At 37.1% G+C, this 24,818-nt stretch overlaps 1 protein-coding gene across 5 annotated transcripts in view; it reads right to left on the bottom strand.

Moving 5' to 3' along the window:
• The window catches only part of MYO16 (myosin XVI), a 406,659-nt gene that overhangs the window by 119,128 nt on the left and 262,713 nt on the right, over positions 1-24,818 (bottom strand). For all 5 annotated transcript variants that reach the window (XM_063337500.1, XM_063337484.1, XM_063337493.1 and 2 more), the window contains exons 17-21: positions 18,448-18,559; positions 14,842-14,959; positions 13,999-14,070; positions 13,224-13,365; positions 4,068-4,140 (exon numbers count right to left, since the gene is read on the bottom strand). In XM_063337500.1, coding sequence (XP_063193570.1) covers positions 4,068-4,140; positions 13,224-13,365; positions 13,999-14,070; positions 14,842-14,959; positions 18,448-18,559 — 517 coding nt within the window. The remainder of the gene's footprint in view (positions 1-4,067; positions 4,141-13,223; positions 13,366-13,998; positions 14,071-14,841; positions 14,960-18,447; positions 18,560-24,818) is intronic.

Genomic DNA, 24,818 nt, shown 5'->3' with positions numbered 1-24,818 from the left:
CGCGGACGTGCTGTGCTCCCGTACCACGGGAGCCATGCCTCTCCCAGCACGCTACTGCATCACACGGATAAAGCCTCACATGCTTTAATGGACATAGACTTGAATGGGAGTCGAGAGACACTTGACTGTTTCCATGACCTGTGGTCCTAATTCAGAGAAATCACTTATATTGCCTATAAAAAGGAGACTATGATATATACTTTCTTCTGCAAAACTTAAGAGGTCTACAGAGGCAAAATACCATGCAACAGCTAAACACATTATTCAGGAAAAGGTAAATATTTTTTTGGTTTACTACGTGAATTAGACATCAGGGAGGAAAGATTCTACTAGTCCATTTTATTTAACTGCGTCATTGCTCTTTATGATCCTTCCACAACTATATACACTTCCATTTCTGTAGAAAGACCAGACTTTCTGCAGGAGGAAGAGATGCAACTCTTGCTACTCTGTCTGGTTCTTCTGCTATAATACAGTTTTCTTAGAAACAACTAGAGGAAAATAGTACAGGCAACTTTATGAACCTTCCCTCCTGCTTTATGGCTTGTTATGTTCATTGGCCATGAGTTCTTTCCATTTGTGTGCATGCTCTTGAGGTCAAAGAATATACTAGCATAAAGGTATATAGAAGATAGTAGCACTTCTTGACTGCGCTATTTGAGTTCTGCTGTGAAGGAACCAAGACCTAACCTAGTTTTAAGCTCTACTAGAAGGGAAGCAGACATTTTCTACTTTTAAAGGAGTGCAGGTTAAACTGTCAATAAATATAGTCCCTCCCAAACAAGGAAACCTAAGAAAACACTGAGAACTAACACTGAAAACTGACATTGCTGTTTTTGGTAGAGCACTCATATTTCCCGAAATGATCACAAAATGAAGGCCGTTCATGTATAGAATAGGACCGACAAATCTGTGCTCACTTCTGCCCGTGTTCCAGTGTGGCTGTATACAAAGCTGTTCTGGCATAGCAGGTACGCAGCTGCTCTAGGAAAATACTGTTCCCAAGCTAATGATCACTGCTAGGAAGTGACTGTAAATTGTAATCGGAGTGAAGTAAAATTGTACTGTAGTCATTTACCAGAGCCCAGCTGATGAGCAGTAACTCACTCAGTCCTGGTAATTCAGAAGCTTTCAGTCCTTACCGAGCAATGACTCCCTCCGACCGCAGCTTCTAAAAACACTGTCCCCTGTCTTTCAGCTTTCAAATTTCATACCAAAAATCATAACTCCACTCACTAGCGCTTGTTCCATACACTTATTTAATGTTATTTTAGAATTACATGTCCTATTTTTAGTGTTATAAATACAATGTATCACACATATATTCTACAAAATGAAGGCTTACCAACACTTACCAAGTACAAGGAAAACCGAACACTTAGTTAATACTGTTTTTAACTCCTCATGCTGCCTTCTATTAATTGTCTAGAAAACTTTTCTCCTTGCAAGCTGTCAGTCACATCATCTTGCTGCAGAAGTTACCAGATTCTTGGTGCAGACATAATTAACCTTACTTTTCTAGTTCTTTGACATCCATTGTCCTATGCATTGTTCATTAATCGTTTCTAGACCAATTCTTGGTTTGTCTTTGACGTTTCAATACTTTAACGCCCTGTCATTCCAACGCACTCACTGGAGTGAACGAGTTATTTTACCTGTTTTATCCAGCTCTCTCTTCCTGAACTGTCTTCAAACATAGTCTATTAAAATGAATTGCTTAAATTGACACGTAATTTAGTATCATATTGCTCTCTTAATTATGATATTAAACTGTCTATCAACTGACCTGATTTGAAGCACCAGAAAGATTCATGCGGCTGCTTGGAACATCCCCAGATTAGGGCAATCATGAGGTTTTAATCTTTCTTGAAAATAGTTGTAATTTTAGTATTTTTGAAGAAAGCAGGCAAATATATCACAAAGAATGCCTTGTCTTACAATAATTTGAAACAAGAGGTTCATTTTCCCCAAATTACTTTTGCGATGCCATTTTAAAATATGTTAATCTAAATGTGATGAAAAAGTAATTTTTATGGCTCCCCCACTGTTTGGCTGTAACATTTAATGTTAACGCTGTGCAATCACAGGCCTTGACACTGGGCGTGTTTGCAGACATGATGCAATGTTTTGCATGAGGACCCTATCTGGGCTAACAAGCCTGTTTATCATCAGGGTTAACGAGCCCAGGCAGAATACTGAACTAGGCTAGACTGCTAGACAGCTCAAGATTTTGAGCTCAGGCTGTTTTGGGTATGTCTGCATGATTACATTGTGCCATGGGGAGATACAAACTGCTTCTTTTCATTGAAACGGCAACCTATCACTTCAGGAATCAGACGTGTTAATCACATTATAGAGTTCATATATAAATGAACTCTATAATTCCCTCACCTCTATTCTATTCTATTTTCAGGAATGCAGTTCAGTAGTTTCTGAGGTAATGACTCAAGGTATTACTCAATATTACTCAACAAAACGCTTTCAGTCCAGGTGGAGGGACAGCAAGTGTCTCTTGAAATATATCTATTTAGAAAAAATAAAAATGCAAAGTTGAATTTGAAATTCCTGTGTTTGCTATGCGGAAATCATAAATTAAATTACGTTTTACTCATTTTTCTTTAAGTCTCATGTTTTCTCTCCAAGCATCCTCTGCAGTCACCAAGCAGAAAATGACTTACCCCAGAAAATGGAATTCATGGTATTTCATGATGTCAGATGCATAACTTATACGAGTTTCATGACAATAAACAATGCAGAAGCGGGTCAAAGGAAAACAACCAGTGAGTCCCAAGATGCACCCCTCTTTTCTCAGATACACTTTAAATGCATACAGTATTTTATCCTTATTAACCAGTAGATTTTATGAATATATTTTTTTACATATATTCAGTCTGTTAAATTTTTTTTATTTTTATTTTTTCACTTGATATTTTCCCCCAAAGTAGACATTCACACTGAGTAAATGACTGTGAATACTGGCGGATATCAATAGTCCTTAATCCAGCAAATGTTCAAGCAAGGTAGAACTGTAACAGCAAAAAGAGTTAGTGACAGCAGAACTGGAATATGCTTTATTGCATTCTTACTTACTCTTTTGAAGATAGAGGTAAGCTCACCTTGTTTGTGCTTTCAAACATGTGGAAATCGGGTAGTGATGTAAACATGCTACACAAACCGAACTAATGTGGCTCTATGACTTCTATTTCACTAGAAAGCTGAGCATAAAACAATAGATTGACTGGGATGAAGGGGCAAATTCTGATTTCAAACAACAACAGGTCCTTTGTTGTTGCCAATGCCCTCTTTATTCTTTACTATGCTTTGATTTTCTATTCTATGCTTTGATTTTCTTCTGCTGCATTACAGAATGAATGAACAACTGAACAATAACTTAGACATCTCTTTCAGCATGTTGTGTAGAGCTGCTAATGCTTTCTGAAATGTGTAATTCACAAGAGCTTTGGTGTTCAGAGACTAATGTTGAAGGTGGGCAAAGAGTTCCATAATTTTCAAAAAATGTTTGCTATTTAAACGGACTTTTAAGCATTCAGTGAGCTAAAGTTTAATTTATTTTCCACAGATATAATTACATTTTTTAAAAAGTCACATGTTGTAAAGTCACACAGAGGTGAATCTGCCAGTAATGGCACTTAGCATAATGTAGTATTTTCATTCTATTTTTTCTCTAAGGCATCTGAAGACCTTTTGATCTTTCTTCCAATCCAGTGTATTGTCCTCCCACTCACTGACCTAGTTGAAGCATCACTTCCACAAGCACGAAAACAGACAACACTAAGTATTTTCCTCAGATTGTCTTTCAGTGCTTATACTACTCCTCTTCCAAATCATTATGGTAGATGTTTACTAGATTCTTTTAAAATGATGAATAACTGTACAAAGCCCAGGTTTTAATTCATACCCATATAGGCAGTATGGAAAAAAAAATAGTTTAAGAGCCAATTTTCTCCTCCGTGTATTCTCCTCCATATTCTGATCAAAACCCAAAAACTTAATAGAGGAACTAACATTAACAGTGACAGTAATTTCAGCAAAACATAGCCACTTACCTGTTCAAAAGTATTCTTTTGAAATTCTTCAAATCCAAATATATCCAGTACTCCAATTTCAAATACCCGGTCACTGGGAAAAAAATATATTACAGATAATAAGAATTCAAGCAAATGAATAATAGATCTGTTGTTTCTGACAAAAGTATTTCTGTTCTAGGATGAAAGCAGGCTGTATTTAAAAAATGCTGTATGAAATACACAAGCAAACCATGTATACAACAGCATCAAAATTCTACCCACCAAGGTACTATATGGAACATAAATTTTAAAAAAGCAGGGTTCAAGATTGTTTTAGCAGCCGCTTCAAAACCTAAATTTGTAAGAGAAGGAAAAAATCTTAGCTTCTTTAAAGTCCACTTCCTAAGGGTGTGCGTATCTATTCGCTCAGATGAGGGACAGCCATTTAGGGGAAGTTTCAAAATTGCTTGGTTGCACGCAGTTACCCCTTCCAGTTTATATTTCTTCGACAGCAAGAATTGCTCCTACTAAATGTACTTCAAGGGAAACTTGCTAAGCCAACGTCCTCTCTGTGCCAGCATCAAGTAGAGGCTGCGAGCTCAGGCTGCACCAGCGGTTATATCTCTCAGGGGAAAGAACAGTCAAGATTTCAGAACAAAGACGACAGACATTTCTTCTCTGTATATAGAAAAGAATACTTGTTGCCAGTGCATCTAATTTGTCACGTGCCGCTGCTTGCATTCAGAGAAGGGCATTTATTTGGGCCCAGTGGAAGGATTAGGGCAGGGTAGTCACCTAGGATTGGGACAGGAGAAATGGGAAAGGGACAGAGGTGTTATTATTCTGTACTCACTTAGGATTAAGTCAGTGTAAACCTGATTTATAGAAGAAACTAAGTACAGGGAGGAAAATTAATGTTTTGGGATATCCCGTTACTTGCTTTGGAAGGATTTGAGAACTCTACATGAAAGGGCTGGGCTCACTGAGGCTGGGCTTTTTCTTTATTTTCTCCACAGTATCATTAAGCAGAGAACATAAAAAGAGGGTTACAGTAAAAAAAATTGTTGCAGTTTGCCTATGTGAATGCAGTGGGACTTTGCCCAGAGTGAAATGATCTGCCAGCAGGATGAAAGGCTTTGCAATATAGCCAACGGCTCTCTGGAACAGGGAAAACCAGCAAAAGGAAAAATCATTCAGTTTCCTGAGAAAGGAGATGGACACTTTCTAAAGCAGGTGAGCTTTGCTTTCTCTCTGCCAACATAATTTGTGAATGTATGGTGTTATATGCATACAAATAATATTGCAGCCTGCTGTTTCCGAAATCTACTTTTCCTTCCACATTTTTCCTCCACGTTGTATGTTTCCTCTATGCCTAAATCTTTGCGTATATCAGGATATAGACATAGAGGACAAAAAGGTGATCCATTGTTGAAGTACTTTACTATAGTTCTATTACAGCCACTGTAAACACTACCATTTAATTAGGCAAGGATCCAGCCCTGAAAACAAATTCCCATATAGCAAACAAAAAAAGTAAAATAATAAATAAAAAAAAAAGAGTACTAGAAAACACGCTAGGCAAAACAATCCTCGTGGACAAGCAGACCCTTCTTCAGATATTATACCCAAGAAGTTTGTCTTCATTTGTAAGGTATACTAGTTCAATGCATTACTGATTGTCCCAAGCCTGGCTATGTGCGTAAATGTCAGGCAGAGAGAGTTGCACGATAAACCTAGTCTAGAATGACTTTGTTGGGCAGGAGAGGTAATCGTGAGCTCAATTAGCCTCCAAGGGAATTTCCACGACAAGAAGCATAAAGATATATCACCGCCTTCATTTCTAGCAATGAGTGCAATTTAAATTGTATTTTAAAATGTAAGCCTCATTCTCAAGTGTTCCTGATTAGAGATGGGTGTACATTGCTTGTCACAATATGTTTTCAACAAAACCACTCCATTTCTACAAAAAAGAAGTAGACATTTTGAAAATAAACTACCTCAGAGACTAATAATGAAAATCCAGAATTAGTATGGTATTGAAATAAGTACTGGAAAAAAAATAGTTTGGAATTTCAGAATACCTAAGTTTTCATTCTTAGTTTGTTATTTTGTCATTTATCTATAGCCTTCCTTATAGGAAAGAAAAACATGAACTGCTATGTAATATTGCACAACAGCTGAAATAGTGCATTGTATTTCACAATTATTAAGAGTCACTTAACACGGATGGAACAGCTTATCCCTTCTCTGATTCAATGAATAGATGTGAGACTGGATTACTTACATCCCAGTTGAATGCCATGACTCTTATTTTGTCAAATTAGTCTCTCCTACTTTTTCTCAAGGTATATATAAACACTTGCATAAGGAAAAGACCTAAACAAACTGGCTTAATGAATTATTACAAATCAGTCAAAACAGGAACGTGGCCCTAGTTTCTAAAACTCCAGGTAAAAGCCTTAGCAGCCAACCTATTGCCTACCTCAGATAACATTCCTTATCAAAACTGTGATACTTCCAAGAAATACCTTGATTCATTGCAGATGCATTTGTTGACAAGAAAACATGTCATCACAATTTTTTTTATGAACTCCACCTGATAATCTTGGCCTTGTATTATTAGAAGATGCACACACTACATGAAAAGAGCTGGAGGTTTTACATAATTAATATCTTGCCTACAGGGTACGTATAACACAACAAGGCTCTGTATCCTTTACAACAGCGACATTTTATTACTACATTGTGGCATTTATTTGCAAAATCTCACAAACCTTGGTAGTAATTTTCTGTATTAAATTATTGCCCAGACTTTGAAAATTAAATAGCAACAGACAGCACAACATCAAAATGAAAAGTGCTATTTTGTATGTGGCTACAAATTGCTTTGCTTTGGTTTTTTTTTTCTTCCTGTCTTCCTCTGTTTTATACCACTTTTCTTCAGAGGGGGAGGGTCCATATATGTTTTTCTTGGCTAGCTGTCAATCATATTAATTCCAGCAAAATTACTTTCGCTAAATTAATCACAGCAGAGATTCCCAAGGCAAAATAAAGCATGAATGATCCCACGTTTACAAATGAAAGGGCATGTCACCAGTGTCCGAAAGAACAAATATTAGAGAAGAGCACTTTTTGTTCTGAAAAATCCTCTTATTTTACTTTATTCTTTTATGGTTACTAAACATTACTGACACTTTTCCTCATTACGGCTCAGATATTCAGTATTTACTATGTATAAATAAAACAGCTACATTTTTAGTGGGGACAGAGACTTTGATTTCAGGTTTGACTATTTCTTAGCACAGAAATTAGAAAAACAGCCATTTGCCAATATCTGAAGAATGTTTTTATCTCTTAGACCAATACATAGCTGTGAATAGTTAAAAACAGGAATAGATGTTAACCGTAAGTCATTTGATTTTTGTGATTTACAAAACAGCATACTGACTGATAGTATTTCACAATGTCTCCCGTTTGGCCTTTTTTCTCAGAATGGCATGTCTGTAAAGATGTCCTTATAGACTAGAAATACCTTTTGATCTTGCACACTTAACAACTGCATTATGAAGAAACTACACAAAAATTCTTGGCAACTCCTAGAAACAATACACTCACACCAGACATCCTGTCTGATGATCTACTGTCTTGGCAGACATCTTGCCGTTCATCAAGCGATGCTCTTGACCCGTTTGCCATTCCTGGCAAGGTGAATAGAATTCCCTTTACAATATTTCTGACCCAATGCTTCAGACTAACCTATAGGATGTTATTTGTTCACTCTTTTTTCATCCCAGATGGTTTTCAGGTCTGAAATCCATAGGGTTCTTTCCCATTGTCATTGTTTTGTAATCTGCCTACATAAAGAAGTGAGGTGAATCTGCTGAGGCAGGATGATCTAACGTGCCTTTTCATCTGCCCCAGATATGAAGTTTCTTGTTCTTCCTCCAACTTCTGCCAGTAACCAGGAAGGAGGCCAGTTGGTTTATGTCTGATGTGGATAAACCAGAAATGATACTAATTAATGAGGAAACATTCCTTGGAACAGATGACATATATAACCTAGCCTTCAAATGAGGACCCTCAGAATCCAACTTAAGACTCCCTCCTGTTCTCATAGATATCGTGCTTGAAGGGAACAGGCTGAATACTCCCAGTTGGATATGTTCTTAATCTTGAACAATTACTAAACCAAATAAGTTTCTCTCTTTTGAGAGATATTTTTCTGAGATATTTTTAAGATTCTGAGATTTTTGCTGAGGCCTGGTGTCATTGCCACATCTTCCAGTCATCTTGCTCAACTACTGTAATTTTTCTTTTAATATTACCTTTTACCCAGGTTGTGAGTGGTACAGATAGCGACACTGGTTGGACACAGCAGAAAGAAACACTGGTACCATATTCGGCAAACGTTTCTTTGAGTAACTTGACAGGTATGGCAGGAAGGGAGAAATACTTTTGCTAATAGACTCAAGATCTATAGACTTCTCATCAGTAGCACATACTCTTCCCCAGCTCATTAAAGCAAAATTTGTTCTATGTTTTAAAAAATGGCATTGTCTTGTTTAATGTAACACTGGAAATGATCCAGACTGAAACAGATCTCAAAATATGATATGCACCATATTGTATTAGATGCTTTGTATTGTTTGTCTTGTTTAAACATTTCCCTACCTCCACATACAGAGACAATTCTCATTATGCTGTGGGTTCATCTTCTGAACAGGAACTCTCTTTCTGTCCTTACTGCATTCACAACACCCTTCTACTGGGTTCAATAATAGATAAACACAGATTTTAGTTTATGCTCTGATTTTTTTCTTATCTGTGAAGAGTTCTATTTCAAAATATCCCATTCTATTAAACAGATAACATTTATTAAGAAGTTTTAAAATGAGATTCCTGAGATCTTTCCTTTGCCCAAATAAGTGTTGCCACTGCTACTCTCTGGCTACATTTGAATTTCACTGGGAATAAGATTACACATTCAGAATAACCAAGCTTTCAGAAAACATCTATTTAGAAATATTCTGTATGCTCTATTTGAAACAGAAATCTCCTCTGGCTGACCTGGTGACACAGACACAGGGTATAACTGAATGTTAGCTTTCTTTGCTTGTCTGTAATACAGCAGGTATATCAGCAGTAGCCCCATCTTCAGGCCACGTAAGAGAGAAATGCCTTCCTAACTAGCTAATAAAACATCATGCTTTCTACTTAATAGCAGGCACTGAAGATAGAATCAAATTTTTCTCAAGCATATATATCTAATTGAGTGGTTTTTCATCAAAAAAGAAAAACAATGTTTCACAAACACTCTTAAATCCCCAAAATTGTGAAGTCCTATTGCAGAATGAGTCAGGAGTGCTTAAAATATCATCTTAAGACATTTTATCACTAACATTTGGATCCTGAGATCCAACCTTGCCAACATGCAATCAAGTACCTTGAAATGACACATTTAGCAACCATGAATGCTCTGGTTTCTTTTACCTACAAAACCGAAAATCAGCATACTTTTTTGAATGGAAGTAAAACAGTAGTACAGAATCACAGAATGGTAGGGGTTGGAAGGGGCCTCTGGGGATCATCTAGTCCAACCCCCCTGCCAGAGCAGGGTCACCCAGAGCAGGTTGCACAGGAACACGTCCAGGCGGGTTTTGAATGTCTCCAGAGACGGAGACTCCACCACCTCCCTGGGCAGCCTGTTCCAGTGCTCTGCCACCCTCAAAGTAAAGAAGTTCCTTCTCATGTTTAGATGGAACTTCCTATGTTCAAATTTGTGCCTGTTACCCCTTGTTGTGTCACTGGGCACCACTGAGAAGAGCCTGGCCCCATCCTCCTGACACCCACCCTTTAAGTATTTATAAGCATTTATAAGAACCCCCCTCAGTTATCTTTTTTACAGACTGGAGAGACCCAAATCCCTCAGCCTTTCTTCATCAGAGAGGTGTTCCAGTCCCCTAATCATCTTGGTAGCCCTTTGCTGCACCCTCTCCAGCAGTTCCCTGTCCTTCTTGAACCGGGGAGCCCAGAGCTGGACACAGCACTCCAGTAAACTTTGAAGAGTTAAGAGTCTTGTGAAGAACTTCATATAGACAGTTTTTACAATAATAAAAGCAGTAGAATAGGAAATCACTATATAAATGAGTGCATATAAATATTAATTTTTTTAAAAAATAATTATAAGCACCTGTGAAAAATTTTAATAGCTTTCCTCTAATTCCATTCTAGAGGCCAATTACAGAAAAGCGGTTTCTCCCCACTGAATTTCTTTGAAACAGTATCAAGATGTAATAAAGTAATAAAAGTAATAAACCTCAAAGGTACCTTGCAACCAGTCCAAACTAGCATCCATGGTTATAATTTAGTTCTAACTAGACAAAATCATAAGTAACTTTTTATGAATAAGAACAACATTTCTGAAGGTGTATTATCTCAACACTGTCATTAAAACTTTTGTTTTATATTTATTGGATAGTATTATAAAGTAACGCATTTGCTGGATTCTGCAACACTTTCATCCTCTTATACCTATGCTTAATACCTCTAGAACTTGGTCTTTGTAGCTTTTCAAAGGATTGTCTCCCCTTGCCTTAGATCTAATGGCAATCCTCACTCTTACCTTGCCTGAAACCTGCCACAAGCTATTTCATGGTAAATATAAATCAATATTAATGAACAAAATCGGGTAGCTTCACCATAAAAGTTAAACACAGGTAACTAGTTTCCTCAAATATGCCAAGATAAAATGTTTCTCTTAGAGTTACTAAGCCAATAAATCTAATTTTATTGCTTCGTAAATTCTCACTGAAGTGGGATGGAAGTACAGTTAAGCTACCTTACAACACGACAACAGAACTGAGTTAGAAACCTTATTCCATGTTTCTGATGAAGGCTTCATCCCATCTGATAAATAGTAACTGTGTAAGTTTCCAACTGGGGAATGAAGTGTGGCCTGAAACGCATCAGCCTTATTTAGCCACATTAAGTAATGTCTTTGGTCGATCTTTAAGCAGATTTTTATTAAAACTGCACCAAACTGGAGGTATAATGCGGCTAATTGATAGAATTGCTCACATGTAGATGAAGTAAATCTTAACCACAAATCACAGATTCATGCAATGACTTACATTAATCCAACTTGCATCTTACACTGTGCTATGCTTTGATTTACTACTACAGGTTATATAATATGATTAGGCTGGAGCAAAAAAAAAGCTGGGGGTGAGGGAGGTATTTTCTTATCTTAAGCTGGCTAACTCAAGTGAGGTTGAAATATGAATGAAGGATGGTCAACTTCATTTTCACTTAAAATAACCTGTTTAGCTTCAAGTTTGGAAAGGGACCTGAGGCTGAATTTGGCCTGCTAAAATTTGATGTCTTGTCACCACTGCCAAAATACCCAGAGCTGGTTAGCTTCCTTTAGCCAGCCTAAACGAAGAACTCCCCTTTTTCAAGCATAGGTATAATATAAAACTATTGCAAATTCCTCATTCCTGACATCAAACAGTCGTCCTGGTTTTGCTAGGATTTACAACATCACGTAGTCTTCAAGTTACCACACAGGTAGAAATAGTTTCGCTGAGAAGTATTTCCACAAGGCAGAACTCACCTCAGGCACATATGGTTGCACTAAAATGAGACTACAGGTAAACAGCTTTTACTTTCATTATTTGAAGATCCTATGATACGTAGAAATTATAGGTTTACATTACTGAACAACAGAGATACACAACTTCCTATTCTGAAAGACTGTGAGATATCAAACTTCAAAATTATGAAATTACACATTGAAAAACTATTTCAAATAATTTTAATAGATCAATATACGGATTATAGATTTCTTCCTCAACAGCCACTACAAATGAACTCACTGTAATTAGGAATACCTGAGCTGGATTGTTGTCTGTCACAGACATGCACTGAGCTAAGCCCATGTTCCATAAGTCCCAGGAACGAATGGGAAAAAATTGAATGTGACCACATGCCATTGTCCTTCCTTGTTGTAAACACAGTATTTCAAATTAGGACATGGATTGGAAAGTTGCTCTAGAATGGTTGTCCAGGTGCCTGCAATTGTAAGGGGCCGTACAATCAGAAACAGACGAGTAAAACCATTTCATGTTACTGGCAAACCTTCATTTTGCCTCCAGCAGGAAGCTAGGCACTCTGGTGGTATATATAATGATGAAAGCTTTTATGTGCAGAAAGCTGAGTTACTCAGGCACGATAGCTTTTTCTGTTAGCTAAGCCTATAGAAGAGAAATGGGATTTATTACTAATTGGTCTACAAATAGGATAGGAATAATTAAAAAAAAAAAGATTGTGAAGTCTTCAAACCGTTAACAACTCTAAAAGAGAGCACTTGATAAATATTTGTCCCATGAAGCCAACGCAGATATGATATACGGAAAAAAAATACTTCCTCTTTTTTGGAAGTTCCACATCTGTCTTTTGTGGATTTCCATTTACCAATAATGCTGAGGCATCTTGTACTTAGGGTTCATAAGACAGCTCATCTGAGCATGTGAGATGTTAAACCTTGGTTAAGTCACATGCTCAGATGATCATCTAATTAGGTCTACTGCCTTAGTTAGCTACTTCGATTCCACTGAGACTTCTTTGGTTTGGTTGGGTTTTTGTTTGTTTCTTGACTGCTCCACTGACAAACATTAATTAGCATTAATTTTTTCTAAGAAGCCACACTGGATAGCAGCAGGATTGAATTTAGCAGATGATAAACCAGAACATCCAGAACATTCTTAGAACATTTAATTCAGTGAAGTTTAAAAATTTATTTGAAGCCCTTTGAACAAAATTCTTTTTTTAATACCCTGTGCTAATGTCATAGTTTTGGGGAGAAAGAAAAAGCATATTCTGCACTAAAAAAACACTAAGCAGCTTTTTGCTTGTTGAAAGACTTATCTCCTTCTGTATTGTCAACTCTTAAAAGGCTACTAATTTTAACCACCAATCTAGATTATTGCATAAAGAACCGTGTCCCCAAACACATGCAAATACATAAAGAAACATGCTACTGAGCAAATTATTTGAAATAATGGTCAGTGATTTAAATATACAAGCGTCGCTGTCACGCTATCATAAAATGCTTTAAATGATGGAATTTTGTTTCTTTTATGGATCTGGATTTGAACAGATAATGGCACACCTAATAGTTTGTAATGGCACTCCTACCTGCCAGTCTCATCCTGATTTTGAAGGTAGCAGTTGATTGTGTTGACTAAAAAGCTAAATAAACGACCATATAGAGATTTTGCCAAGAGATCCCGGTAAAATTCTGCAATCTCTATCGTGTGCCTCCGTACAATCATGTCTCCTAAGAGAGAAAGCAGAAAATGGAGATGAAAGCATGCTGTAAAGCTCACCTTAAGTAATTTTAGTTACAGTAAGTCCTTCCACCCTTTTTAATTCTCCTTTACCAAACATATACATGGTATTAGGTTTTTTTTCTGAAGCCTTCAGTGAAAGATGAGAAGCCTGTCAACACTCGCAAGACCTTCAGTTTGGAAACATCTACCTTTGTACTTTTTTTCAATAGAGAAGGGTATGTGTACTACAAAGAACTAGCATTTCACTGAAAATAACTTTTAAAAAGAATTTTTTTTTTTTTCAGGACACTGAAAAAAAAAAACCACTATTGAATTTAGTTCTTAATATTATTATCTAGTCTGTTATCTTGACACACTTTTGTAAGATTAATCAAGTTAGCAGTCCACCAGCATCAGACTGCGAAACTGCTTTGCTCCATGTTAACAAAGACATTTCTAATTCAGTGGCCCAGTCTGGTTCATTGCACGGCAGACTATCCTACATATTTCTCAGAGAGAAAATTTACAAGACCATATAAGAAATAAGAAACACAAATTATCTGCTTTTAAAATTCTCAAATCAGAAGGATCAAAATGCCACCAGGTCTGACCTATGAGAATGTAAGCTTGGAAAAGATTACCTTTAAAATACTGAACATCAGTTGTTAAGGCTGAAGCAAGCTCATCCGGTGAAACCTGCAGCATCCCTGCCACTGAAACGAAAAGAAAATTTAAAGAAAGCCTGATTCATGTTCTCCTGCATATTTTATTTTTGTAACAGATTTTCTTATGTAGATGCTATTTTTGCACAGTGAAAGAACCCACACATTAAAGAAAAGAGTGCTGTCACAGGAGTAATCAAAATTAATGAACATATAAAATCAGATTACTATAATCAGCACTTTGTGAATTTTGAACGTATCTGTATATTACATTACAGCTTTCTTTCCCCTTTAAAGATTACTCAGGACTTTCCCCAGGGCTTGGCAGACTTTCTCTCATGTTAGAGTTAAGGTATGTTGCTTATTGACATTCTGGATCCATAAGCCACTTTGAGGAGATTTTTTAGTGACCAAGAGGGCAAACTTCAAAGCATGAAAACAAGAGACCCTTTTAAGACATATATTTTGAAGGTAAGGAATTCAATTCAATGTAAATTGTTCAGCTGTTGACAAGCGGCACAAGAGTATTTTAAAAGAAGACTGCACAAAGTGCACTGTACAATTTCTTTTGGCAAATGATAGCATTAAATATGACATTGAATTAGAGAATTAGCAATACTAGCATTTTATTTCATCCCATAAAACCCTGTAGTTTATAAAACAACCAAAGCAATTGGATACTGCCTTCCCACAGGAACAGGGATTTTCAGAAGTCATTTTTTTTGGTCTCCCTGGAACTGTGTTTCCATCTGTCGGTGGCTCGGCGCAACTGCCTGGCTGTGGGACCAAGCAGGCGACGCTCCAAGGTCACGTCCTACTGACCTTGTTCCAGTAGCTGCAGGTCTGACACGAATGCTGTCTCAGCGTCTGTCAGGGCCGTAAAGCGAATGTCTCCAAGATGCAGAATTGCTGAGAGAATTACAAACAGGTTCTCCACCTCCTGCACATATTTTATGTAGAATTAAAGATAAAGGAGAGATCTGTTGGGCACACCAGTGAAAGGCAACGCTTTGTAAAAACGCGGATTGTCCTATTAGTTTGTGTCGCTGGTGTTTGCTAAGTTTAAAAGTATTAATGTGTGAACTATTAACAGGAAATTTGGATTTAGAAATCAAACTGGAATCTATCTAGGATGTAAAACAACGAGATTACCTTTTTTTTTTTTTTCTATTGCTTTAATGTAAATCACATGAACTTCTGAGTTCAGAATTTTTTCAGAATGTGATAAAAAAATACTGAAATATCTTTAATGGATGCACTATTTCTGCAAGAAATAAACGTATCTTCTCCATAGAGAATTTCCATCAAGACAAATTCTGTATCTGGGAACAGCAAGGTGGTTTTTTATTCCTCAGCCAATTGCATTCACAAACAAGTGTCTAGCTATAAATTATAACAGGTTCCTGGTAGTAAAAGCTGTAGTTAAGGTCTAAAAGAAACAAAAGCAACCTCCCTTACCCACACACTTTCTCCCCATGATTGCATGTTATGTTCTGATGCCTCTAAGGCTGTGAAGCACTTATCTTTAGGGCTAGATTTTTCCAAGCGTCATTTTTACCACAGCAAGAAGAGAACAAATTTCCTTGTTTGTTTTTTTTTTTTTTAATGTTTTTAAATTTGAGCAAAAAAAGGATACATGGCATATGAATCAAAAATGCTAAGACATGGCTAACATTGTGTGTTGTTAGATGTTTTTTTAAGGTTCATTATATAACAATGGCCCTCCTTTAAAATTATGAAACAGGAAACCTGATAGCCACTATAGCATTACATGGCATTTTGCACAGGAAAGTTAATTGCTAATTCTTGAAAATATTTTTGAAAAATAATATTTGGAACCTGATTCTACTGAAACAATAGAAGTAAGAGTGAGAAGTCTCACTTACTGGAATTTGCAGAATAAGATTAAAAAATACACTACAAATTAAATACTTAGCCAATATACCCCCTTTATTCTCAGGTGACTGCAATGAATTTACAACACACTGAAACCAAGCTTGGACGACTTTTCATCAGTTCTCAAAAGCAGCAGGTCAAAAAAAAAGCTTTTCTTCATCTTTTTCCTTTCTCTAATAAATATTCCCGTTATCAGAGGACATTAAACAAAGCTTACAGTGTTTCTGGGATACAGACTACAGCACCTCTGATGCTGTTTAAGCAAGTTTGATTCTCTAAGCTACATTGTATGACAAGGACTTTTAAGACAATCTCTTACTGTATGAGATAGATATAAATAGGGCAACAGCATATTTTGCTATTACACAGTACCACAGCTGAAGATTAAAAAAAGCAATATATATACATGCTGAATAAGTCTGAGTAAGATAGCTAATACACTATCACGCTAATACGGTATTATATGCTAATATGGAAGCCAGGGTGCTATATCCTGCTTCTCGGGAAGGCCTCTTAGGCAAGATGCAATGGCACTCTAGTAGAGCATACTTCTTGCTTCTTTGTTAGCTTGTTTAGAACTGCTTTGAGGATGACTGTACAGCACTGAATTGCAGCAGGCTGGGCTGGCTGTTTCTTCTGGTCATTTTGGTAGGGTCTTGGGTTTAGTTCACATTCCAGATTCTCAGACACTTTCTCATTGTGCTCTAAGATGCATGTTCCCGCAACTTTAAAACAATTTTTTAATCAACATTAACGTACTTTGCAAGATGCCATCAAACAGTGCTAAGGAATGTTTAGGTAGTTCTTCAAAAAGATAATCTACTCTATCATAAATGTGGATAGATGGCCAAGGAATAATACATACAGACCTTTCCATGTTCCTCAGAAGTAATGGGTAGAAATTTTAGGAGATGAGTTTTCTCTACATATTCCCCTCTAGCCTCCAGCACAGGGGATCAGCCTGAAGTACTCTGGAGGTCCACAGATTTCTAGCCTCCTTAATGATTCTTCTAACGTTGCCTGGATATGGAGAAGCCTTGAAGATGCTTTACGCTTTTCTGAGAGGAATCTCACTTCCTTTCAAGAACTCTGAGCAAAGTGAAGTATTGGATCCAAAAGAATACTTTATTTTTCTATGTAAAGTGTTCTCAGACAGTTTCTGCAGGCTTCTAAAACGTGACTCATTATGCATTCAGTTACTTATTTATGGGCTGAACCCCTTCCTCAACAGACAAAAATACTAATCAAGTAGAGAGATCCATCCATCCGTGAACACTGGGCCAAACGCAGAACTACCTGGAACTTTTGCTACTGAAATCTACAGGTGTAGAGCTTGAGTCATTAAGAGTAAGGAATAATTCTGTCAAATATAGCCGTATGTGTTCAATTTTGTACATGGCCACGTGAATATTAATGAAAAAACTCGCACTCTTTATATTAAAAGGTGGTATAGGTTACCAAAGAACATTTGTTACCACCTTAACCAGGGAACGCCAAACAACACATGATGTACCATCGCCACACAAACCTACCTCACACCTAAATAACAGGTTCAGCAGACTCACAATTTTTTTTTGCTGATAGCCCTTGATCCCTTTTTATTACAACTGCTGCCCATCTGTCATCTCTTATGATAATCTAGCATACTGTCACATTAACTTTTCCTCTGTTTTTTAATTACGATGCTAAATATCATCTAGGGTTAAAGAAGTTTTTACCTCTATCTAGAACTACTGTTGCTTATGCATTTGTTTTGCAGAAGTGTCCCAGCTACAGTGTGCTAAGTAGCATATACAAATGTAAGAAATATGGAGTTTATTAAATATTCAGGTATCCTGAAGGGAACTACACAGCTTACATGAGTTGTTATACTCAGCCCTGCATTTCTCCAGATTCCTTTCAAACCTCTGTCTTCCAGAACCTCTTCTTGATAATTTTCCAAATTATCGTCTACGTTACCTTTACAGGATTAAAGACCAACACCAGACCTATCTTCTTGTTGCTTTTTTGGGGTTAAGTCAGCTCTTTCAAGTTACCCAGCTCTAATTTTCTTTGACTAAATATGCATTTACTTTTTTTCAGGTGCTGCTAGCAAAGGCATTTGGAACGTGTATTTCACAAAATTAAAAGGGACAGGGAGATAATCAGGAAGAGTAAAAAATTCCTGTGGGTTTTATGAGGTTTCTGTCATATGGGATTTGATTGTTTCTTTTTATCTATGTAATTTAATTGTTCAGAGTATTATACCTTGAAGCTGTTTTGTGAATCTTTAAGAATGAAAAAGATTTACATTGTTGGTGCTGTGTCTAATTAAAAGTGATTACAGTAATTTCCCTGGAGTGAACTAGTACTGTATATTGTTTCAAGGTTTTAGCCAACAGAAAAAAAAAAGAAAAAAAAATTAAAAAAAAAAAGACAGAAAGGTACTTCTTTTCCCCACAGAAGGTTATCAGTGAGAGTTCCTCATAGCCTGCTTTTAACTAAGTAATATGGTGATTTTAGCCACAAATAACATAAGCTTGTGTAACTTACCAGGCTATTGAATCCCACAGCACCTAGAGCTTGTTTTAGTATGGCTAATTTCTCCCTGTTTTGAGGGTTGGCTGTTAACATCGTCTCTTCCAGTACGGTCTGGTTTAGATACCTGCATGAAGGAAAAGCAGCATATATAGCATTTGCAAGGCCAGCGCACCAACAAACTTTTGAGATTAAAAGCCTGCTTTGCCCTTCTAACCAGGGGTTTATTACAGATTTTTCTCAGCCTTTGGAGGGAACAGCACCAGTGACAGAATGCTCCGTGTTTCTTCCCTTAAGCTTTTGCTTAAGGCTCCGTCCCGCCAACTTTAGCCCTACTCGTAACCTAAAACTGCAGATTTAATTTATACCACTGACAGTTTTGCCATTCTTGCGTTACCAGAGAGTCCCCTTCAGAAGGAAGATTTGAGGAGATCCTGTGATAACTCTGACTGCTTTACATTCCCCTCCTGCTGGCTAGGGAATAGATCAGCTCTTATCTGCCTGATCCCATGATGATCATTCAATGCCTTAGCAGCTGAATGGGTGACAGGTATACTCAGCATCTCTTAGAACAAAGTAGTAAGTAAGTACATAGAGCAGTAAGTGTACAGCCCTTAAGCTGTACTGCTTTGCACACTGTGAATCAAAAGGAAATTTTACAAACCTTCCCCAAAACAATGATTAGTAGAGAGAAAGAGAGACACCTAGTGCAGCAACTAACTCAGGAAAGAGAAAACAAAACCAACGTAAAAAGTAGTAACCTGAAACAGAATAATCAAAAACTATAGTACAACAGACTATTGAAAAGAACAGCAATATAACCTTTACAATAATGTATTTTGACCCTCATGAAATATGTTTATGGGCCAGATTTTTAAAAGTATTCAGGTATCTTCATACAACTTAAATCACTAAGAATGAGGTGGATCTTATGGGATCTGATTTTTAATTACATCATGCTGAGAATGTTAAAAGATGTTTTATCATCATTAAATTATCGTTATCATCAAAACACACATTCATCACACAATCCACTATCTTCACAAACGTCACTTACATCAACAAAAGAATTCCCCACACCTAAATCAAAATAACATCATCACAACACCAACAAAGGTGGGCAATTCACACACACTCCACCCCTCATCCCTTCACCACAATTACAACGATGAAAATTCCCCACAATTATTCTGCTCTCTAATAATGTTCGGTCCGTGATCCGTCACATAAAGATGGGAAAAAAATACAGGTTTCATTTCTGACGATTCTTGTTCACAATCCTATTCTAATTGCATGATAGAGGACACACGGTTTCAAAACAAAACTCCCACTACCACAGAAAGTAGTAGCTCTTGTAAAGGTGGCCTTTTATGTGAATGCACGTAGCTTTTAGAAACACATGGAAGAATGATTCAGCATTTGTACTTTTCTGACTGATCATGAGGTTTATGAGGTAAACGCGACAAAATGCAGAGCACATTTTTAGTGGATTGATACCAGATTTACCGGCGTGGATTTCCCTTGGAGTGATAGTGGCGTAAGTTACCCCAGCAGGTGAGCAGAGGAAGAATGATGGGGAAAAAAATCTTGTGCCTGGGTGCATAAGCGCTTTTTGCACCCACAGGAGAACTCAGTCAGCAGATATCTCAAGTACAAACAAGCCTCACATCAGCGGCTAAAGCCAGTGAATTAACACAGCCTTTGAGAATGTGGGCCTCTGAGCATCACCGCCAGAGCTCTGCACCGTTTCCTTGAGGTTACTAAAACCACGAGTTTTGTCCAAATCAGGTAGATACAAACCATAGCACAGCTGTCAAATTAGCTAGAGCAGATGATACAAAGTATATGCCAGATTTATGCTTTTTTTCTGTTTTTTTTTTACATTGCCGGTATGTTTCAAAAGGAGGCCAGAATACATCTGACGCTGAATCTGGCATAGAACCTACTGGTATAAAGGTTAATCCAGCAGAAAATTTTCCACTGTTCTGAACTGCTGCGTGAGCTTATACCAGTTCAGTGTTGTGCATCACCTGTCAGTGGCATTTTTGATCCATAATTAGGAGATTTACAGCGGCATCTACTCTGCTGTCAAAATATTCTATTCTTGAATGGCTGGAGGAGTTGGAAGCTTATGGCCATTTCTGCAAAAAAGCCTCCTCACTGGTGTTCTCCCTGAATAACTCCATGTCTCTCTTTCTGTGTACTGAGCAGGGAATACTCTTTCCTGCCTTGTGAAGAGAATATTGTATATTTTTGTATATTGTATATTATTTAAGCAACTCCATTTAATTGGCTCTTTTTAGCACAGTTAAAGTGCTAGTGGGTATCGTCACAGCGAAAAGGTGTGTGAGCACTACCGACACATATCAAAGCAGGCTGTGCAATAGCAAAGTGACCCGGAACGCTCACTCCCCTGGAGGAAAGAGCTGAGCTGCGATATGAACCAACACGCGGCGGTTCTTGCCTTCAGCGCAAGCGCTTCTTGCTGATACAGCAGGGGGCAAACTGGGTACCCGCCAAACCAGGTGCCTGTGGCTCCAACAACCCGTCCATAAACGGCAGCATCTGCCGGGACACGCCTGTTGGAAGAGAATCTGACTTTCCCAGTATACGTCTCCCAAAGATTTAATCAGCAGATGTGCTGGTGCCCTTGGAAAGGGCTGCTGTTGGACATTTTCTAAGGCGCACTTCAATTCAGAATCAGTTTCCCCAGTCTAAAGGCAATTAAATTCTTTTATAACATGTCATGAGGCCCACTCATTTCCAAACTATTTAAGGATTAATGAAATATGTGACTAATAATGAAATTGCTTTGAAGATATGCACATTCAACTGTTATATGTTTATAATATAAAGTATATGCATATTAAGGATGGATTAATTGTATAGACTACTTGGAACTGTTGATGGATACCATATAACTCCCGCAAAATGCAGAAAACATACAGTTTAGCACCGTGGGGATATAATACATACTAGCTGTGCAAGGAATCACATTTTTATAATTATTGTTGAATTCATTGTACCTCAGAAACATAGTGACATTTCGATAGAAACAGAAATGTATTTTTTTGCTTGTAAAACAGTTCCCGGGCATCTCCTCCTTTCCACCTTCAAGGCCTTGAGGATGAAAAGGGCTTGAGACACCCTTTGCATTAATATTATTACTGTCACTTACTTATGCTTAAGAACCAGAGTCCAGAAACAATTTTAAATTATCCCCTCTCTGAGAACAATAAGGAAAGGGGAAGGAGATGTGTCACAGTGCAGAAGTCCTAATAATAATGAAACATACTTTCATTGCAGATAATCATTATTCCATAAAATGAAAAGGTTTTTCCAATATGTATAGCTTTCCTCATATTTATAGTATATTTTTGTCTTTTGATATTCAAGTGGCCTGGATAGAATTGCATTGCTAGTGATGAAGAAGGATTAAACTGCTTAAAATTTCCACTGCGAACCTACTATGGAGCTCTTAGTTATTATTTTTAGTTACGTTTTTGTAATTGCAAACTATAGTGTTATCATATTTGTGAAAACCTATGCTGTTACTAAAGTGTGTTTAATATTCCTATAAGTTTCCAATGAAGTGGTCTGTGTTCAAATGCAAACCAGACCTGGTGACTCCTCAATTCTTCGTTGCTGAAAATTTTGGTAAAAGAGGCACTACTGCTACACAAGCCAGAGATGATGCTCCATAATATCCGATGCATGGAGGCTGTGCACCAATTGTGGACCTACTTGTCATAGTTTTATTAGCCTTACTTGCATATCTCTGCGCGCAAATTCATTCTGCAAATGCACATTCACACTAGCTTACTGTAGCTTTAGAAAAAGCTTCTCGGATTTTAGCTGAAGTTGAGCCTTTTAGTTGAAGGTAGCTGCTCAGACAAATGATATAAATACCTCTGGTAAAAGTGACGAACCAAACAGTGCATGCTGTTCTAGTAATTAACTCATTTCTACTGACTGCCTAACCATTTGTTTAAATGCTACCATGTTGCCATTTACCTCTGACTAGTACTCTCGACAGACAGCTTATCAGCATACAAAAAAGTTTTAAGGACGTGTGAGCAGTGACTGTTTATTTCAAAAAAGAGGAAACTTACTGATCCACAAAACGGGGTTCTGTTAAGAAGATAAACTCATCAACAACTGTAGTAAAGTATAGTCACTTTAAGTAAAATACAGTGCTGCATTAGACAGACAATTTCTTGAGAAACGTAAAAGAAACTATCTCCATAGTTTTTTCTTTCTGATTTTTTCTTCAAAGTTCTAATTTGCAGCATGTAGCATTCCCATCTATTATAGTCTCTCAAAGGAATAAAAAGGACTATTTTGAAGAAAAAAATGAATGGGGGTAATTTTTCAGCATAGTGCTTATCATATTATACAATTTTTTGACCATCATTCAAATGACATCATAGATCAAATTTTCAGGAAGGGGTGTGACTGGTGTGCCCAAGAATATTAAAAAATACTTCGTATGACATTTCATTTTTTATGTATTAACTGCCCATATAAGTCAACTATTACCTTACCTGTTTACTTTATCATTCTTGTTATAATTGTTACGTATCATCATAATTTGTATTATTCAACTTATATCTTCAATAAAGTTCATAATTTCATTCATACATCTCAGATATGAAGAAGAAACACACAGGAACAAATGTCAGTTTACCAATGCTGAGTTTTGGTGACAAATGCATATTTCAAAATTTCTTACATTAACTCTACTGGTTAAAAACTCTCTCAGATGACTGAGCAAATAACAAGGAGCCGAGACTAAAAAGAAAAGTTTTGACTATCAGTTTGCTGCTCTGCCAAAAACTCAGCACAGCAATATTTGATTTGGATTGAATTTAAGTTCATTTATTTTCTTTTGAACTGCAACCCAATAACATTTAGTAACAAATGAAGTAATCTGCCTTATTCAGCATAAACAAAATATGTCATTCCATTTCCTTACAACAAAAGCAAAGGAAATAAAAAGTAGGAGTCTCAAAATTATTACAGAGGGTGAAAGTGTCTTTTTATTATGTCTTTCTCATTAGAACTGTTAACGTTTTTATAAAATCTGCGAGGAGATAAAAGTAAAAAGCCCCAAATTTGACAATATCAGGGGATTTGTTTGGAAAGAGGGTACCCCTTTTCTGGTTACTGTCTCATAGTCAGCATGACTCACAGATCTAGAGCTTCCCCACTTGGTGTGTCAGGCAGTCCATTTCAAAGTGAGTTTGAAGCGTCTAGAACATAAGGGGGATGTTGAACCTTCATGTTTTATGTCTGAGGTAAGTGCTGCAACTTCCCAGTTAGCTCATGCTGGGGCAGAAAAGCCTAGCACAGTCCAGTCAGGAATCACAGAATGACAGAATGGTTTGAGTTGGAAGGGACCTTTAAAGACCATCTAGTCCAGACCCTGACTTAAGTTTCACCTTCTTTCAGTGGGAAGCTCAAGAGCACAACCGGCTTTCAAAACTAAGTTTCTCTTGATATTTTGAAGCACAGTCAAAGCAAAGCCAGAAAACAATCACCTTTTGGCCCTGGATTTACTCCCCAATCTTGAAATCTGGCTCACACTTTGATCTGAATTCAATGTATCTATAAACTTCTCAGCTATAGTCATCGAGGTCTACAGACTGGGGTTATCAGAGTTTCAAGGGAGATCTGAACTTTTGATGTATGTCACATAGGGAACTTTTCTGATGTCTAGCAAACAAAGGTTGACAAGTATTTTCCACTAACCAAGTCTTTAATCAACTGCAATCATAAAGTACTTTAAGCTGTATTGTTTACAGTTGCTAAATAAGAAAAGAAGACCTTGGTACACACCACCAACCACAGAGATCCCAAGGCTTGTCACGGGGACCCTGGTAGTAGCAAACCTTCCTAAGGATTGTTACAAACTTTGATATTTCCCTAAGAGAATAAATAAAGCATTACCAAAACTCTATCCCAACACCTAACCACTTTGCATTTGTAAAATCTGACACTTGAAATGTTCAAGTACTCTATAAGAAGAGCTGCTTTATGCCATGTAACTATATACATTATTGATGTTTATCATACAGAAATATCTGGTTCATTACAGTGGTTCAGCTCATATATGACAGTGAAGCTGCCTGAGAGAGATTAGTAGGTTCCATCCACTTCATCAGAAATTCCCTTTCGTCAGGACATTTAATGTTGGGTTCCAATTAGAGGAGAAGAGGAAGTGTGGTTTTGCCAGATGGACACTTCTTTTCAGAGGGCTTTCCTGAAGTAAATACATTCTGTCATGAATAATTAAGAGAATTCTTGGTGGGATTATATCAATAAGTGGTTCTAAGTCACTATAAAAATTTAGGATGTAGCTCTATGATGAAAGAAAAGGGATTTTT

This window comes from Chroicocephalus ridibundus, chromosome 1, assembly GCF_963924245.1.
Source record: "Chroicocephalus ridibundus chromosome 1, bChrRid1.1, whole genome shotgun sequence".
In the NCBI taxonomy this organism is placed as follows: Eukaryota; Metazoa; Chordata; class Aves; order Charadriiformes; family Laridae; genus Chroicocephalus; species Chroicocephalus ridibundus.
This window is presented reverse-complemented; position numbering and strand designations above follow the sequence as displayed.